Genomic DNA, 19,540 nt, shown 5'->3' with positions numbered 1-19,540 from the left:
AGTGATTTGACTCGATTTTTGTGTTTGTTTTTATATAGTACTAACTCTGTTTCAACATGTTGAAAAGTGGACGTATAATCAACAGCCAGTTACGCGTATTGGTTGTGAAGTTAAAGGAATACTTTGAACGAACGAACACTTTACAATACATAATAATATCAATCCAGTACTGATACAAACTAGAATTAATTTATCGTGAGTATCCAGTACCTCTTCTTATGGTTCCATAACTAGTTACGTCGCGATGACAAACGTCAAAACGGGCCTATTATATTTTTACGACTATAGAAGACATGGGTCTCAGGATAGGTAAGATGGGTTTAGACCGTAGTCCATCGCTTTGGCCAAGTGGCATAAGGCATGCAGGTTTTAGTGATATTTTACCAGTGTACAATGAAGAATGTTTATCAGTGTCTGGGTGTTTATATGTATTTTATAAGTATTTATCTACATTATTCATAAAAAAATATATATTCATCAGTCATCTTAACACCCATAACAAAAGCTAGGTACGCTTATTTTGGGACTAGATGGCGGTGTGTATATTATCGTAGTATTTAAAAAAAAGAAGTAAGTAGGTGCCTATAGTTACACCATATATTAAATACGAATTGGTATAATTCACTACAAGTTATTCTTTGTCTGCAATCACCCGGTACCTAAGTGATGATGCTGTCTAAGATGGTAGACATTGTAACGGTACCTAATAGCAACTATCCAAAGTTAACAAAAATCTAATAGGACTTATTAGAGGGCATAGATAACAGAAAAATATCAGACAGGAAAAAAGATCTTAACAATTATTATGAATATAAACTTTGGGAATCAAGGAGTCGACAGAATAGGATAGAATATTGTACCCAAGTAGGCAATTTAACGGGTTAACGATTAGAATTCTTTCATCTATTCTGTGCATTGTTTCTAAAGCTTCACAACTGCCGAGATTTGAATTCACATTTCTATTGCGGCCTGAATGGTATAAATAAAATGAGGTAATTACTAAGATCATCCTGGTGCTATTCGCAGAAATCCTATTTCCTAGATGCCTACTTCCCCAAATTTTAGTCACCACTTTTTGTACTACTAGTGACATCTCGCGACAATAATTAGAACATTTTAAATGGGCGAAGTGTTCATACTAGCATATTGCGTTTTATTTTTACAACAATTATTCGGCAAAATCTAGGTTCGTTTGTACATCAAGATATAATATTTTTGTTAGTGTTATTTTCAATTACCATTTATATTCAAAAATAATTAGCCATTAAGAAGCTGATGTGATAAAACCATATTTCTGATTCAGAGGGAACATTTAACTTAGAGCAAATTGTAAACCTAAAAAGCTGATAATAAGATGAAAACAGTAAGCAAAATTCAAACGCGGAACGGATTAAAAAATTAAAATTTGAATCGAGATTCGGGATTGTTTTGAGAAACAAAATGAAAATTCAAAATTTAAATTGTAAAACAAAGCAATGCGGTAATTAATAATTATTACATAATTCTCAAGACTTAACATTTATGCTTACAGTTATAATATTTATTTTAAGTACTATATCAATTATCAATGCTAGAGGGTATTGAAATCATGAATTTTGTTTCGTCAATTTCTTGTGATTTTTCTATGCCAGTTTATTGCACGTGTAACTAAAATTCTGGTTTTAGTTTGGTAGATAGTAATCAATAATGGAAAGCGCAGAAGAACTCACAGCGAGGCGTCTGGAAAACCGAACTTACCGGCAACTTCAACAAATGGCTAAATCCATGGGATTGCCTTCCAATTTTAAGGTAATTTTTAAATAAGTACTTGTAATTGCTTATATCGACAGTGTCCAGGCATACTAGGCAAGCAAAAGGGGATTTAAATAATGTATAAAACAGAAAGTCCTAAACAATAAAATTAATAAACCTGTGCTGGCAACTATTAGAATCTTACAGCTTTTAATAGTTGCCAGCCTTGTAAAGTAATAATTTATTCTCAATAGCTCAACAGTCAAATCTCTCTCTGTAAATTATATTTGATGGGTGACCTATGTATACCCTCTGGGTACCCACTGCATGGGCTTTAGCTTAGAGGAGAAAAGGAAATCCTATCCCAATAATAAAATAAAAGTGTTTATATTTTATCTGTGAGTTATAAGCTCATATGATGGACTTATTAGTTTAGTGGTAAGCATGTTCAACTATGGATTTTTAGATCCTGTGTTTGATTCCCAAGTTTGACCAAATATTGAAATTTGAGCACAGCTAGCTTTAGTGCATCCTCATGGGTGTATGCTCTATAACCCCCTCTTCTACGAGGCTCAGGATGATGATTATTTGAACAATTGTGTAATCCATATGGTATATTTCTTAATTTTGCTGAACTAATTTCACATGCTGGTTTGCTAAGAATGTTCTGGAATATTTAATACTGTATGAAATCTGGTAAACAGATTTAGATAACTGGAAGTTTATATATATTAATTTTATTTCTATTAACTGAAAACAATGGTGGTATGGACTTCGGCTTCACTTCCAGGGGGCTAAGTTTGAATCCCAAAATGTACCTCTAATTTTTCAAAGTTAATGAATTTTAATCAATTGAATATCTTACTATGACAGTAAAGGAAAACATTTTGAGGAAACCTGCATGCCTGAGGGTTCTGCATAATGTTCTCAAAAGGCATGTGAAGTCCACCAATCTGCACTAGACCAGTGTGATTATGTCTAACCCCTTCTCATTGTGGTAGGAGACCTATGTCCTGTAGTGGGCCGGTAATGGGTTGACATGATGATGATGATGAAAAACAGTAATGGATATTTTTTTACAGAAAATCTACTTGATAGAACTGATCGTAGCTAAGAGATTCAAATCTGATACAGAGGTGGTTGGTATTATCCACAGGGTTCGTCAAGAGCGCCTTTACCAGTCTAAGGTTAAAAAGAGAAGTCAATTGAGGAAAATTAAGGTAACAAATTACGAAAGACTTGTGATGTAAACATAATAGAATAGAATAGAATAGAAAAACTTTATTGCAACACAATAGGAAAAATACAAGGAAAATAGTACTTAGTGCTTTGCAGTTTTGTATTGCCTCCTGGTGACCTATAAAACAACCATATTAATAAGAATGGGCGTGTTAGCTGGCTGGTTTGTGTGGTGTTGGATTGTCCACAGGTCTTCATAGTAGTTGCGATCAGATAGAACCATTTAAGTTTCAATATATTATGAAAAAAATTGATCTTTAATATAGAAAATTATAATAAAGGTAATTCAATATAGAAAATTATAATTGATTGTTATTATATGTAAGGAAATATCAAATTTTTATAAAGATGTGCATGCTGTAGGACCCGTACCCTTGTATGTCATTCTGAACCTGTAAAATAAAAAAATATAAATATACAACGACAATACACACATCACCATCTAGCCCCAAAGTAAGCGTAGCTTGTGTTATGGGTACTAAGATGCCTGATGAATATTTTTATGAATTATATACATAAATACTTAGAATATATACATATAAACACCCAGCCACTGAAAAAAAGACATGCTCATCACACAAACACCAACAGCCTTGGGCCCAGAAAGCAAGGTCGCTGCAAACTGTGCAAATCGGCTGTCTGTGGATACAATTTTAACCTATGACCTTTTAGATTTTAGCCTAAGATATAAAAAGTTGAGCTTATGATTGATGTATACTTATGCCATTATGATGTATGCTTAAGCCAGTGTGATTTTTTTACTTCATAATAATTTGAACTACCAGGTAGTTAGCCCAGTACTCAGTTATATGTTTACCCATTATGTTTATGTTTTAATTTCTACAGTACCAAGTCTCTTCACAAAGGATTCCCGAACCAAGAAACTCAATCTGTTACTCTCCACCAATCACAGTAACACCCAAACGTTCTAGCAACGTCGACATGCAGTACAGCCCGGAAATAATGTGCAAGGCTATAGTACCCATCAACCCAAAGAGGAATTTAATGCGTAACATCACCAATACTCAAAATACTATAATGCCTCCTATAAGTTCTAGTGACAGAGTGCTACGCAGCTATAATATGAAGACTTTGAAACCTAACTATGCATTAATCAACAATAATATAGAAGAGATAAAGACTCAATGCTGTTCTGACACGGAGAGAAAATTCAAAATTATCACCAATAGAGGCTTTCCGCAGTTTAACGTCAGAGCTAAATGTTATGTGAGGAGGAATAAGAGCTTGCTTGAAGATAATTCGAGGGCTCTTTTGAAGCGGCAATACATAATACCACATGGGCGGGTAAGTATCTCTTCATTTTGTTTGGTGTGTGTCACTTAGGGTGCAAATTTAAATGCAAGATACGCTATGAAGTCAACATCTACTTTGGAAAAAGGGGATTGGCCTGATTGTGGGATAACAACTCGGATCATCTGTTGAAAGTGCCCTTTCTGAGACTAATGGTTGACAACATCAAATTTCATACTCTCGTATTGAGTTTTTTTTTTTTTTTTAATTCCACACACAAGAGCCTTTGACTGCAATCTCACCAGCTGGTGAGATGATGCAGTATAAAATATCCATACTCCTAATCAACCAAAAACCACAAAATTGCTAAGCGCCACGTCTTTGTCGATAGAGTGGTAACTAGCCACGACCGCAGCCTCCCACCAGATCAGACCAGAAAAAATTCAAAAATTATTAATTCCGAAACTGACCCTGCCGGGGATCGAATCCGCGACCTCTCACTTAATACCAGAGCGGTCACCGCTGTGCCGGAGAATTAAATCACTAAAAAACCACTACTTCTTAAATTAACAATTTCGCTTAATCCTGGAAACAAACCTGGGACACTACACTACTCTACTAGTAAACAAGTGATAAAGATTAATACGCCGGGAGGTATCTTTGCCTCGTTCGATGGTTCTTATAAAGATAGCGTAATAATATTAGCGTATTTGTAAAAACCTATTTATTAGGAAGGTTAATAAAATATCTGGCCAATACTAGAATTTGTACTTATCAAAAGTTTAATTATTTAACCACTTTATAAAATTATTGTAACACATGACATTGCTTCTTATGATATGTAGATAGATAGTTAGGGCTGTACATTTTTTGTGTTCAGGATGTAACAAGGACCCCTTTGCCAGCAAAGCGCCAGAGAACAATAAGCGGTATATACCCACTTAACCCTGAAGAGACAGTACCGAGAAACCTAGCTACTAACCAGAGTGTGTGTTTACGTAAAACAGATGGTAGTTACACAAGAATCAATGCACTAGTGCAGAAATGTAATGTGAATGTTATGAAGATAAACAACAGAAGTAGAAATCCAGAAATAAATATCGAGGAGATTATAGATAAAATTGATATCAACATGCCTGAGGATTTGACAAATGAAAATAATAATTATTTGAAGATTCAGTATCCTAACACATCTGGTATGCTAGTTATAAGTCATAATAATTACAAACTAAAATTAATATTTACAATAACTATAACACGTCATAACTGTTACACTTATGGGCATGGTACCCAAAATGCTGGCGCTATTGCCCCTTTGAATTTCTAGATTTAGCCGTTGGGCTAAATAAGCGCCAGCTCTTGGGTCACCAGACGATGGGATGTATGATTAAAAATATAACAAACAAATTTCAATAAAGTCCTTATTGATAAACGTAGCAGAACGTTGTTCTGTAATAGTCATTGCAGTGGTATGTCTTAGAGTGTGTAAACATACAAATGGAAAAGTGCATTTACACCAAACAAACAAAGAACCAGAGCTAGACAAGACCATTCTTTCTTGACCTTTTAGTGTAAGTAAGAGCTCATCTCCAGTGTTTACACCAAAATGACAACAGTCAATAATAACAACCAAGAACTCTAGTTCTTGGTTGTTATTATTGACCGTTGGACTAGAGTTCTTGGACAAATTTTTAGATCAGCCGAACGAATGGTCATTGCGAGAAGAGGCCGCTTCAGGGAGTGAGCACACAAGGACAAGCAAGAACGCTGTAGGCAACTGTTCGCAAGCTCTAATTCTGTTTACAACAAGCTAGGGAGCATTCTTAGAATATTCCATAGAATCTTGCAAAGGTAGACAGAAAAACGACAGATGCTCTACGTCTGTTTCATCATCATCATCTTATCAACTTCCCACTACAGAGCACGGGTCTCCTCCCACAATGAGAAGGGGTTAAGGCCGTATCCACCACGCTGGCCCAGTGCGGGCGGATTGGTGGACTCCACACACCTTTGAGAACTTTATTGAGGCTCTCAGGCATGCAGATTTCGTCACGATGTTTCTTTCATCTTTGGAACAAGTGATAATTTAATTACTTAAAACGCACATAACTTTGAAAAGATATAGGTGCGTGCACAGATTTACAATTTTGCAAATAAGAATATATTACTATCCATGAAATAAAATGACACAAATATCAATAGATCATTTATGTAATATTTCAGGTTTGGATTTAATTACGAGTGATTCAAGTACTCAAATAGCTTTACATCATCATTTTAAAGAAAATGATTTGTCATCGGATACACAACTACTGGAGTATGAAAACAAAAGACGGACGGAGCAGTTGAGATGTCAGAGGATATGGGATATGGGTAGGCAGAAGTTGCCAAAAATTAATGATGCCTTCTCCAGATTTAGTAATGTACACTGGAGGGATCCAACCCAACCATTGTATGTGCAAGTTGGTACAGAACTAGAAAATGGTAAGATTATCAAACAAAAAATCATACACATTTTTTAACTTTTTCCTGGGATTGCACAGCAACCAACCATAATTGTTTATATTTAAGTCCAAATGGGGTCAGTGATACTATGGCAACAGAACTAGATTTAGATTTAAAGATTATAACAATGAGTTAGGGATCCCATGGATGTGTTCCGGTCTGAAGGGTTGACGGTTTCGGATAATTGCCGATAACCACCTGAGGGGTTGCTGCGACGCGACGTCGCGACATCGACCCGAGAGTGCCTCCTGCGAAGACCTCGGTTCGGTTCGACGTGAATCTGAGTGTTGGTGGACTTTTGGACTAATTATTGTTTAGTCCGAACGCGCCCATGACCGTGGTAAGGGTCCATTCCACGTTCGGATGAAGTCAGAAATCGGGGCCCTCGTCTTCACCGGCGAAGTCGCTGTGTTGGCTGTGTGTGTGTGTGTGTGTTGTTGGGACACATTGTCAGTAGTAATTTGATCGTCAGGGTCGTAAAGGACATGTTTCGGACGTTGCCGCCTGAGCTCAACGTCTGGGGCTGGATGCCTCGACCACTAGGGGGTTGGGGTGTAGGACTGCCGTGGTTGCCGGTGTAATTACAGGCAAATGCGTCTTAACAACTATGCTTCAGCTTGATGGACACACACATTGCAGAACTTGTTCCTCGAATCCTCGCATCTTGCGAAGTATTCCTCTGGTTATAGGCGATGGTTTTCCACTTTCCATCAGGGGGGCCATCTGCTTGGTCCATCACGTACTTCTAAACAAAAGAAGAACAGCAAAAAAACGGAAGAGTGTCAAAAGCGTTCTTATCATGCAAATTTTGGAACGATGTCCGATCTGCTATGTTCCCTCCAAACTAAAATCTAGGGTTATTCAAGGGGCGGATAAACAAATTCCTTAAAATCCGGCAACCGATGCGGTAGCCCCTCTGGTGCTGCAGATGTTCATGGGCGGCGGTGAGCACTTAACATCATTTATAGCAGGTAAACAACAAAGGGGGTTTACCCTTGGTCGTTTACCTGCTATTAAAGTAATAATGATAAAAAATATACATATACAACGTGCAACAGAATTTCAAAATAATATTAAAGGATGCTTGAGTATATTGCATAAGAAATCACCCTGTAAAAATAGTAAATAAAAAAAGCATATTTATTTTGTGTGTATTTAAGTATTTACTTATGACAAGGGTTGTCATAAGTAAACACTTAAAGATAAAAGACCGACACGCGCATAGTACCTATAAAAGTGACAGGAGTCACAAGTTTTTAATTTTGAATGGGATGTTAGGGCTGTATCTGATTTCTTTCAGTAAAAACTATGGCAGTGGTTCAAAAACTATTAGGATTTCGGTTTCTAATATAATTCTCAGAGATAATACATAATTTACCTGCAAAGCCTGTGAAGTTTAATTTCGGTTTTAATTTACGCATTGTATTAAATCTTGTTTCAGTTCCAATCCACATGAACACCCAGCCGACGTTGGAAACCGTATACAACATCAGAACAACAGCACCGCCCACACCAAATGTCACCAGACCATTCAACAGCACTACGTGCACTAATTGTGTTGACACCATAAGAACTTATCCTACTGTGTAAGTTTTAAAAAGATATTTTTACATTAACTCGTGAGCTCAAAAAGCAGCACTTAATATAGATGACCGTACCCAGTGATGAGCGCTGTGATGTTATAGTTTAAGTCCCGGGTCAAACCCCGGAAGATACAATCTGGGAATTTGTAATTTTTAAATATTCTCTGTCTGTTCTGCTGAAGGCGTGCAACCAAGCGATCAAGCGTTCCGGTACGATGTGTAGAAAACGATTAGGGTTTTAAATTAACTGCAATAGCCGTAACTATTCCACCCACTACCATCTTAGACTGCATCTTCTCCTATGACCAGGTTGTATTGCAGTCAAAGTCTTTGTTGGTAACTAGCCACGGCCGAAGCCTATCAGCCCAGAGAAAATCCGAAATTATAAATTGCCAAATTGCCTCTGCCAGGGTTCGAAACCGGGACTTCCCACTTGAAACCGCACCGCTCACCGCTGCCCCAGAAAGGTCGTTAAAACTTGTAGTAAAAAGACAAAACATAACGCATTGTTTTTTTATCATTTAATATTTTTACTAAAATGTTTTACCTACACATAAAAAAATAAAAACAACTAAAATACAAATTTCAAAATAGATTTAAAAATTATAATCGGTAATTACATTCATATAAAGATATGAAATTGAATCTCTTCTAAAATTAATTTACTAAAACAAATGGGAGATTTTAGGCTTTTTTACTAATTAATATCTTAATAGCTTTTCTACTTTTCGCTAATTGCTCTTGTTATTTATCATAATATCATATCACAATTATTCTAATTTGGTGCTGATCGCATAAAGCCTGAAATTGCAATGTATTTAATACATAAGGGCGCAAATAGACGATTTAAATAAGTAGGTATGACAAAAAAACAAAAAGAGTGTGTGTAATTATGTACACGCGTTAGAAGTTATACTTCTTTGGCATATGGAAAAAAAATAACTAAAATGCAGTAGTGATTAACAATAAACATTAAAATTAATCAAAAAGATTTTATTTGGAAAGAAAAAAGGTTTTATTAACGTAATAATATATATTTACTCACACTGTGTACTGTTCGAAACACGAAACACGTGTTCTAAATATAAAAATACTAGAATATACAACTTGAACATAGATTTTCTTGCCACCTAGAACTAACTTTACGTCAAATAATTCAGGTGTTGTTATGCGCGCGCATCTAAAATATTCACTCTCATCATTTTTCTCCATCGCGCCAAAAGAAGTAAGTATAACTTCAAAAATCATCAGTTAAAGATTACTTTAAACATTGAGACCTCATTGTTCTGCAAACGAAAACAATAATCCATATTGAATATGGCTGTTTCTTCATCTATTTGCACCCTTATGACACACACACACAAACACACACACACACACAAAATTCTCTTGTAAATATTAATACCACTTTTCTTTTTGTGTGTTCTGATATAATTATATACTTGTTATTATTTTGTTGAAAACAAAATCAAACAACACATAAATTGACAAGATACTTTTTTTCCACATTTTGTGAATAAATACCATACCTATCTTATACAAATACATAAAGCTGAAGAGTTCGTTTGTTTGTTTACTTGAACTCTATGTATAATATCAGAAAATACAGGTCCGATTTGAAAAATTCTTTTAGTGTTGGATAGCCCATTTATCGATTAAGCCTATAGGCTACATACTCGTAGCATCACGCTAAGGCCAATAGGAACATAGCACCAACGAAGAATGTTTAAAAATCGTAGGTTTCTTTTTATATCTTTATTTCTTTATTCAAATAGGCACATATATGGCAATTTTGATGCGTACATTACATGTAAAATATAACATGGTGAGTTGATGGCGATAACTAAATTCGTCAACTTAAAACTAAAGCTACGAGGGTTCCAAACGCGCCCTGGTCTAAGAAGAGGCCCACAACAAACTTAGACGGTTTTTTTTTTGTAATTACCATCTCATAAAACTATAATAAACTCTTCAGCTTTATTTATTATTAGTATAAGACTAATATAACATTTTTAAACCACCTCTTCATCATCATCATAATCAGTCTAAAAACACTTTACCATGTCATATATATATATATATATATTATATATGTGGCATGGTATCATGTAGGGCATGTAAGCGGTAAGAGCGCATTGGGTAGGACCTCGACTTCACTTTCAGGGGATCGAATTCAAATTCCAGTACGCACCACTAACTTTTCTAAGCCATGTGCGTTTTATGTAATTAAAATATCGGTGAAGGAAAACATCGTGCATACCTGAGAGTTCTATATAATGTGCTCAAAGGCGTATGGAGTCCACCAATCTCATTCTCATGTGTGTCCGCGCCCTGCAGTGGGCCGTTAATGGGATTATTTAATGATGATGATGATGCGGTGTGTATACACACATTTAAATATTTTCCACATTGTACGTTATGAAAATAAAGCTCAATTTGCTATACCCCGCGGAAAGTAAATAATTTAATTTTCATAATATATCATGGAATTCCGCAAAGTAACGCCTGCTTCTATCCAACACTTTGTATATTGTATGTACACTCACGCTTACATTTATTTGCACTTTGTGTGTTATGTGTACACGATCGCTTACATTTTTCTTTGCACTTTGTATGTGGTGTGTACACGTTGGCTTCGCATTAACGTTCACGTGCACGTTGCGTTTCCGTTCGCTTGTGCGCCGGCGTGTCTGCTTGCATGTGGCTTGCAGGGCCTTGTTCCAGTCGAAGTCGGCACCCGCTAACGATGCTTTGAATGTTAATTGTAAGTCACTATCATTTGCTATATAATCAGGGCTCGGAATCGGTTTAAATTTACCGAAAAATTCTGGTTAATAACCGGTTTTATTTTAATGTTCTGCGTTTTACCGGTTAAATGATTGAATGGACCGAAATGCTACAAGTTACCGAAAATACCGCTAATTGAGCGAAAGATTTCATAACGTTTATATAGCCTTTATTTCTAGAAACATGCTATAAAACAATACATATTAACATTATTTAAGTTCATAAAAATCATTTATAATTTCATTGATTTCATTTCATTTTATTTATCATAAAAAAATATTATTATTACATTAATTTAAATTTGTTGATACCTTTTTTAGAATAATGAAAAAAAAAATAACTAAACTATATAATTTCGTACTGAGGCGGAAACCTATTTGTCCACATGCTTTCTAATCATTTTTTTTTCTGTTAGATATCTTTTTGTACGCAATTGTAAGCAATTCTGAAGGCAAATATAAAATTTCATTTAATTTCAAAATATATTAAATTAAGTCGCGCTTTGCAGTTTGCCTATTGGCAGAGGCCTCCTCTAGCTCCCGCCACTGTATTCTATTGTGCGTAACTCAGTTTGGTCCAGCGGTTTTTTTTGTTTCGTCTTCCCAAAACGTTTATTAAACCTTGATTAATCGGTTTATTCAAGAGGCACTAGTCCCTTTGACAAATGCCTATATAAATTATACATCTTTTTTTAATAGATTTGTGTCGATTCTTATAAATCAAGATGTTTAAATAGGATAAGCCAAGTTTTAGGTTTAAAAAAACTTAGATACCCATAATAAGACGTCACTTTTAGCTAATTTCAAAGAAAAAGTGAACAATTTAAGAAAAATATAATAACTTATAACCTTTTAAACGTCCTGCCGCTTCAGATTACTTGGTGCAACAAATCACATAAAAAAATGATAATTAAATTCGGAAAACCGGCTCATTTCAATCTATTGAGTAAATGAGAATCGGTTTCTCTTAACCGGTTAAAGAAATTGAAACCGTAACCGTAACCGAAGTTATTCCAATTAACCCGGTTGACATTTGTTTCCGGTTTCCGAGCCCTGTATATGATAGCCAGCGCACACCGGTTAGGGTAGGGTAGAGCATTTTATCTTTGCACGGCGTAAATTCATACGCATTGAATTAAGAAAATACAGAATCCTCATTCGGCCATTATTGTATGCAGGGTAATGTCCACAAAACAAAAAACGTCCCGCGCACGTCTCTCATTACACCCGTGGATTGTTGCTAGCTCACAAACCCTTTCCCATTTTCCCATTTTATGGTTAACGTTTAGAACAGTACAGGTAAAATAATAACTGTCTACTGCAAAATGTTATGAAGTGACTAACCGTTTGTTCGAGAAACCATTCTAAAGTGGAGTGGTTTTTGATGCTTTAATATTAGTCGTGTTCACGGTTTCTGTATGTTCTTAATTCTGTGTTCACACGCAAATAGTGGTAACAAGATACAAATTCCGATGATCGACTCCAAAGCATTTAAAGGGATTACGCGGGTAGAGATGAAAATGCTCTACCCAACCGTCGCTCTGTCTGCTGGCACCACAGAAGTTTTTAATGTCAATATGTATTTTTTTCTAGAAAGGAAATTCAAAATACTAGTAATAACACAATGCGACAGAAACCTTTATCCTTATAAAAAATCTTAACTCCCTACGAATAAACCTTAGATTCGCTTAATTCTAATTTAAATTTCGATAACATCATTTTCAACTGAAATCCTAGTATAGAGGCCGAAGTTTTTCACCTCCTATTGTATCGATATATACAATTTTTATCTAACCATAGATTGCTGTAACAATTGCTTAGATCATTTAACTGTTAACTCATGTGTCTTTTTGTATACCACTATAATTGTGCCCAATAAAGTATATTATTATTTTTAGGTAATTGTTAATCTGTTAGAATTCTAAAAGTTTCTTAACTTTATGCGTTTCCATAATATGTTTGTATCTACAGAGATCCGTGTACAATGCATTAACTTTATTTTAGTATATGTTAGTAAAATGTTAGTAGACATGCAAAAATAATATTATGTTCTAAAAAAGTTCCTTTATTGTGCAAGTGCATTTCATAAAAGCCACTGATTAAAGAAACAAATTGCACCGTACAGATTTTCCTGGTTCTCGAGATGGGATTAAAATAACGCCTGCGTATAATTTATTTATGTATATTCAGAAAGCCATAAGCGAAATTGTAGACGAATACTTATACCTAGGACACACGATCCAGTTAGGTAGGTCGAATTTCGAGCAAGAGGTGCCGAATCAAACTCGGATGGGCAGCGTTCTGGAAACTTCGTGACATCTCCTCAGTTCCTAAAGTCTTCGAACAGTGCGTGTTGCCAGTCATGACTTACGGAACTGAGACATGGTCGCTAACTATGGGCCTCATAAGAAGGCTCAGAGTCACTCAGCGGGCGATGGAGAGAGCTATGCTAAGAGTATCTCTACGTGATCAAATCAGAAATGAGGAGATCCGTAGAAGAACTAAAGTTACCGAAATAGCTCAGGGAGTGGCGAAGCTGAAGTGGCAATGGGCAGCTCACATAGCTCGCAGAACCGTTGGACGTTGGGGTCTTAAGGTGCTGGAATGGCGACCCCGCACCGGTAAACGCAGCGTAGGTCGGCCGCCAACGAGGTGGACGGATAACATCAGGCGAGTAGCTGGTAGCCGCTAAATTCAAGCGGCCCAGGACCGTGTATTGCGAAACTCCCTACAAAAGAACTATGTCCAGCAGTGAACGTCGATTGGTTAAAATAATGATGATGGTGATGGTATGAGGCCCTTCAGTAACCTAATTTCTATGGTTATATTTATGGTTTTGGGTTTATTGTATTGGTGAATTTTGGTTTATTACTACTAATTTGTTAGCAATCTGCCGTGTTTCTTGTCGGGTTCTTCTCTGCCTTCCAAATCGGTGGTAGAGTCACTACAAACATAGACTATACCTACTTGAAATAAATGAATTTTGGTTTTCAGCGTTGATGCTGGATAATAATAATTATCAATATACCTTTAACTCTGACATGCGTCTACAAGAATTTCTGCAACTGCAACCTGCAATAGGGAGAAACTATGGACCAACCACAGGTGAGCAAAGTCGGACAATCCAATAGTTTAAAATTTACAAAAAAGCAAGCCTGTCGAGATATCTTTCACCCTGTTGGTCTCCTCTCAGAATGAGAAGGGCTTAGGCCGTAGTCCACCACGCTGGCCGAGTGCGAAGTGTATTAGGGATAGAACTCGTGTTACTCCAAAAGGGTAGCTGTTGATTGTTTGCTTATTTAGGACTTAACGTAAGGAAAGGTTGCTTGGAAGCATCCGGCTCCGCTTTCATCTCTCACAAGATAGAAAAATAAATGTTAAAATATAAAATGTTAATTTTTGATGTTGGAAAAGAGCAACTGCTGAGTTTCTTGCCGGCTTCTTCTCGGTAGAATCTGCCTTCCGAACCGGTGGTAGAGTCACTACACACGGACAGACTTGACGTTTCAAAAGTGCTTGTATTAGGCCTACTTGAAATAAATGAATTTTGAATTTTGAATTTTGAAAAACCAAAAAAAGAAACACTTTTTTACATTTATAATATTTGTAAGGATATATTATTTAATGGCGACGAATGCTGAGTAAAAATGCTTTCCTCTTTTCTTATTACAGATTACAGTAGCTCGTCGTCAGTAGATACTATGGACACTTCCGCCAGTATTCCCGAGATGGTGGAAGATGCGCTCGAGATTATCAGTCAAGATGGGGTAAGTTTTTTTTTAAATAATTTTTCGCGTCATCGACGTCAATGATCGTTACTATTACTGTGCCGGAGCCTTTGAACCGGCCCACTACAGGGCATGGGACTCCTCCCACAATGAGAAGGTGTTAAGGCCGTAGTACACCACGCTGGTACCGTGCGGTACCAGTTTCGTCGACTCCACACCATTGAGAACATTATTGAGAATTCTGAGGCATGCAGGTTTTCTCACGATGTTTTCCTTCACCGTTTACAGCTAGTAATATTAGCATTTCTTAAATTAAAAACGCACATAACTCTGAAAAGTCATTGGTTCGTGCCGGGGCTCGAACTCGGTCTCTACGAAAGGAAAGCCAAGCCTTAGCCACTAGACTATCACCGCTTTTACTTACTTTCTCTTACTTTATAGGATTACATGGAGCGGATGGGTATGAATACGCGCATTCAATGCGTGCTTTGTTCTTGGGCTGGACCCAAGATCATACTTGAAGGTCATATACGAAAGGTATTTATATTTTCGTGATGATTTTCTACTTGCGGACCCGGCAGCAGTGGCGTACACTTCATACATGCACAAAAGTGTTGCCTGCTCTAAAATTTATGTATAACTGGTATAAGAGGAGGATTTTCGCCCTTTTATGAAATATTGCTGCTATATGCATAGCCTGGTAAGTGCACGCCAAATTAAAGCAGCGCCACCTACCGGATCCAATTGTGTTTTAAAACATTCCAGAAACTCATTTTTTTTAAACTACCGACAGTTATATTAAACGAAGTTTTTATTAGATAAAAATAATAAATCTATAGATTACGGATAGATTTAGAATAGAAAAAATAGAATAGAACAAACTTTATTGCAACACAACAAAAAAAGGAAAATACAAGGAAAACATAGATTTAATATAGAAAATGGACAATAATCGTTATGTTATCTTTAAATAATTATCTGCGCAACTTTGATTTTGTTTTTGGATGAAATCGATAAAGTCGAAAACTTTTAAACGTGCACGCTGGAAAATGGATGTAGCACGATCGAATTATCAATGCAAGTAAAGGATTTATTTTTATTATAAAAAAATGTACAAATTTCTTAATGTCCTTTCTTTTCAGGCACACACAGAATCCATACATAAACAGTATAAAAGCGAATGGAATACAACGTATACGCTCGAGAGCTTGGTTCAGTGTCGAGTCTGGTTCAACAGGGTCATAGAGTACGACTCTATGCTCTACATGCTAAGTGCGAAGTACGAAGATCCTGGATGCTTTATGGCTACGTTGACGGTTAGTTAGTTTACTTACAGTTGTACCAATGGGGAAAGATTCTGTCAACTTTTGTAATAAATTAGATTTAGTTTGATTACCGGGAAAATAAATTTCACTGGATCAACTTTTTTCATTTTAGATGTTGTTAAACTACGTTGAGAAAAAGTCTCTAGTTCAACTCATGAATTTATTTTGATGCCAAACTACTGAGGGAAAAACTCACTATATCAACTCTTTAATTTAGATGTTGTTGAACAGCTTTAAAAACTCTGTCTTGTTCAATTCTTGACATGATTTTCGGTTTAAATTACTGGGGGAAAAGTCTGACTATTACTACTCTTTAAATAATTTAGATGTATTTAAACTTCTGGGGCGAGTGAAAGTCTCAATGATAGATCAACTTGTAAAATAATTTTGATGTTCAACTACTGGGAGCAAAAGTCTCACTAGATCAACTCCTTAATTAAGATGTTGTCAAAGTACTAGGGAAAAAGTCTCACTAGTTCAACTCTTAAAACAATTTTTATTTACAACTATTGGGGGCAAAAGTCTCACTAGATCAACTCCTTACTTAAGATGTTGTCAAAGTACTGGGGAAAAAGTCTCACTAGTTCAACTCTTAAAACAGTTTTTATGTACAACTATTGGGGGCAAAAGTCTCACTAGATCAAATCCTTAATGAAAATGTTGTCGAAATACTGGGGAAAAAGTCTCACTGGATCAACTCCTTCATTAAGGTGTTGTCAAAGTACTGGGGAAAAAGTCTCTATAGTTCAACTCTTGAAATTATTTAGATGTTCTTAATTTTCTTTCCAGTCGCTATCAACGGAACCGGAGCCGTCGGAAAAAATCGTTTCGATAACGTTGTACAACAAAATCACCGGCGAGCCGTTCTCGTGGACCGGCCACATACCCACTCTGCCCCCCAACTTACCATACGAGAATAACGCTAAGTGCCTTAAAATAGACTTGTCCAAACTCGATCTTCTACCGAACAGTGCGAACTTAAAACTGATAAACAGGGAGTTAGTAACTCAATCGCCTAACAAAGTCGTGGTAGGTCATCCATCTTTGAATGACATTCATATTATTGTGTTTGTTAGGATTTTTAATTAAATATCTACTCTCTATCTCTAACTCATTTAGCTGGTCTAAATGAAGAACTATACTTTTCTTTATGCTTTTTTTAAAAAAATGGATTATACAATCCATTTTTTTAATTCGCCATATATTACTTTTACATAAGTTTGTATATAACATTATATCTCGTCATATCAACCCAATACCGACCCACTACTTCTTAAATGAGAATGGTCCTTAGTCCACCACGCTGGCCAAATGCGGATTGGTGGACTTCATGCGCCTTTGGGAATAATCTTCAAACTCTTACGCATGCAGGTTTCCTCACGATGTTTTGATATTTAACATTGAAAAGTTAAGAGGGTCGTGACGGGATTCGAACTCGGACCTCCGAAGTCCTCACCACTAAGGCTAGCACCGATTTTGTATATTTAGTTGTTTAAATTTAAATCTAATTTTTCATACAGGATTCATTCTTTTAGTGTAGTATGTTTGTATTTAAGAAATTAGTCTTGTCGTAGTTACCTCAAAGAAATTAAATATAAAAGCGGTGATAGCTTATTTATCACTTCGGCTTTCCTTTCGGGGCAGCCGGGTTCGATCCTCGCCAGCATAATTTTTTTGGTCATTTGTGCTTTTATTAAATATTTTATTCATTTATTAATATTCTGTACATACAGTGGCGTAGCATGAACTAACTTATATGCGACGTGGGCAGAGTTATAAAGTATTCGGCAAAATTCCCCGCACGCTTTGGCCAGCTTAATTTTTTTTTGTCATTTGTGGTTTTCTTTACTATTTTATACATTTAATAATATTCTGTATATACAGTGGCGTAGCATTAACTAACTTATATGCGATGTGGGCAGAGTTATTAAGTATTCGGTGAAAAATTATAATTGCGTGGTGGGCCGACCTTACCTTAACCCATCTCATTCTGAGATTAGATCCGTGCTCTGTAGTGGGTCGGTTTTAGATCGTGTTAATGATATTTAACTAACAGAGTTTCACATGCCTATCGAAACACATTCTTAACCACTTGCTTTGCACGTTACTGCATTAGGGCCATGATTGGTTATTTCTTGTAGCAATCAGATAAGCTTTATTATAAGCTTATCGCTTCGCATCGCTAATCGCGGCAAGAATTATCACTGTTCCAGTGTTCAAAAGTGAGCGTTTGGATGATTCTAGAGCAGGTATTAGCCACTCCAGAATCCTTTTTCATAAACCAAATAAAAATCAGGAAAATGGGTGAACTTGATGCAAAGTGCGAAGAATTAATAAACTGTTCTACGCTCATGTTTCGTTACTAGTTCACAATTTAGCACAAGAATGGAGATTATAAGAAACGTTTTATTACTATGTTAAATTTATATATTTTATTATGTAGTGTGTGTTAAAAACACGTTCTCAAGTGGTACTTGTCTAAACCACATTAGTTACCAAACAGTGCAAACTAAGCACAGTGAATTTATTTGTTAATATCTTTAAAGTTCCTAGTGTTACCAAAACTGCCAAAACCCGCACTGAAAAAAAAGTCAACGCAAGGATCAAACATTTACCTTCACATTACATATACATACATGATCTTTCGATTTACCACACGCGATGCTGTTTAAATCCGCGCGAAAATTTGTTCTGTATGAAGTTGTATGTTATTGTATAAACTGTCAAAAATTATATTTATTCCCAGTGCGTTTTGCGTGAGATTCCACGTGGAATATAAAACGCACGGACATTTTTGCAGTGTGGTCTAGCGCTTACAAAGACGAAATAATATAATAGTTAAGCTCGTACTTTTTATTTTTATAAGAAGCTTTCTTTGTTGTTGATTTTATAAATATTGTTTTGTTATTTAAGAATCATGTTAATAACTTTTGTTACGTTTTGATTTTATGTATAAGTTAATTATATAAACATGGGAATCTCTCGAAACTGTCTCGATTTTATATTAATATTGCCTTTATCATGATGTTAGAATTTGAATTTTTGATGACCAAAAATTCATTCATCATTGTTCTTTAATTTTTATGGACTATCTCCCAAGGAATTCCATTTTTTATTTTTCGGGTATACACAAAATCATAGGGTCGGATTTATTTTTTCTATTGTCGCACAAGATATAACGAAGTTATACAAACATTTCTTACTTTGTCGCGAATATTTTTTTTTGTTTAGAAAATTTTATTAATAACATTTGAAACTTTTCTTGTTTAAATTGGAATTAATATGAAAATGTCAATTGTCTACGTTATCTTTTGTGGGACGATACTCAAGTTTTGTTGTCACAGTATCAAAATTAATTATCATTTTATTCATTTCAGTCTGTCTAAAGTCTA

The 19,540-nt window shown here is 35.8% G+C and overlaps 1 protein-coding gene across 2 annotated transcripts; it reads left to right on the top strand.

The window, feature by feature from the left end:
• Positions 1-1,400: 1,400 nt before the first annotated feature.
• LOC120623860 lies at positions 1,401-18,150 on the top strand. Of its 2 annotated transcripts, XM_039890136.1 has the most exons (13): positions 1,401-1,480; positions 1,666-1,788; positions 2,814-2,951; positions 3,817-4,275; positions 5,102-5,417; positions 6,445-6,705; positions 8,168-8,312; positions 11,021-11,073; positions 14,090-14,200; positions 14,768-14,862; positions 15,265-15,360; positions 15,966-16,139; positions 16,938-18,150. In XM_039890136.1, exons 2-13 carry the CDS (start codon positions 1,687-1,689, stop codon positions 17,235-17,237), a joined length of 2,250 nt encoding a protein of 749 aa, XP_039746070.1. In that variant the 5' UTR covers positions 1,401-1,480; positions 1,666-1,686; the 3' UTR covers positions 17,238-18,150. The 2 variants fall into 2 exon arrangements, with proteins under 2 accessions (XP_039746070.1, XP_039746079.1); XM_039890145.1 differs by lacking the exon at positions 1,401-1,480 and having other exon boundaries at positions 1,610-1,788.
• The last annotated feature ends 1,390 nt before the right edge of the window (positions 18,151-19,540 follow it).

The sequence above is a fragment of the Pararge aegeria genome, chromosome 1 (genome assembly GCF_905163445.1).
Source record: "Pararge aegeria chromosome 1, ilParAegt1.1, whole genome shotgun sequence".
NCBI classification, from domain to species: Eukaryota; Metazoa; Arthropoda; class Insecta; order Lepidoptera; family Nymphalidae; genus Pararge; species Pararge aegeria.
This window is presented reverse-complemented; position numbering and strand designations above follow the sequence as displayed.

Excerpts from the sequence above, each read along its gene's own strand:
- LOC120623860 (XM_039890136.1), top strand. The coding sequence starts at position 1,687 with ATGGAAAGCGCAGAAGAACTCACAGCGAGGCGTCTGGAAAACCGAACT. Across the intron at positions 4,276-5,101 it reads ACATAATACCACATGGGCGG|GATGTAACAAGGACCCCTTT; the intron begins GTAAGTATCTCT and ends TTTTGTGTTCAG. Across the intron at positions 6,706-8,167 it reads TGGTACAGAACTAGAAAATG|TTCCAATCCACATGAACACC; the intron begins GTAAGATTATCA and ends ATCTTGTTTCAG.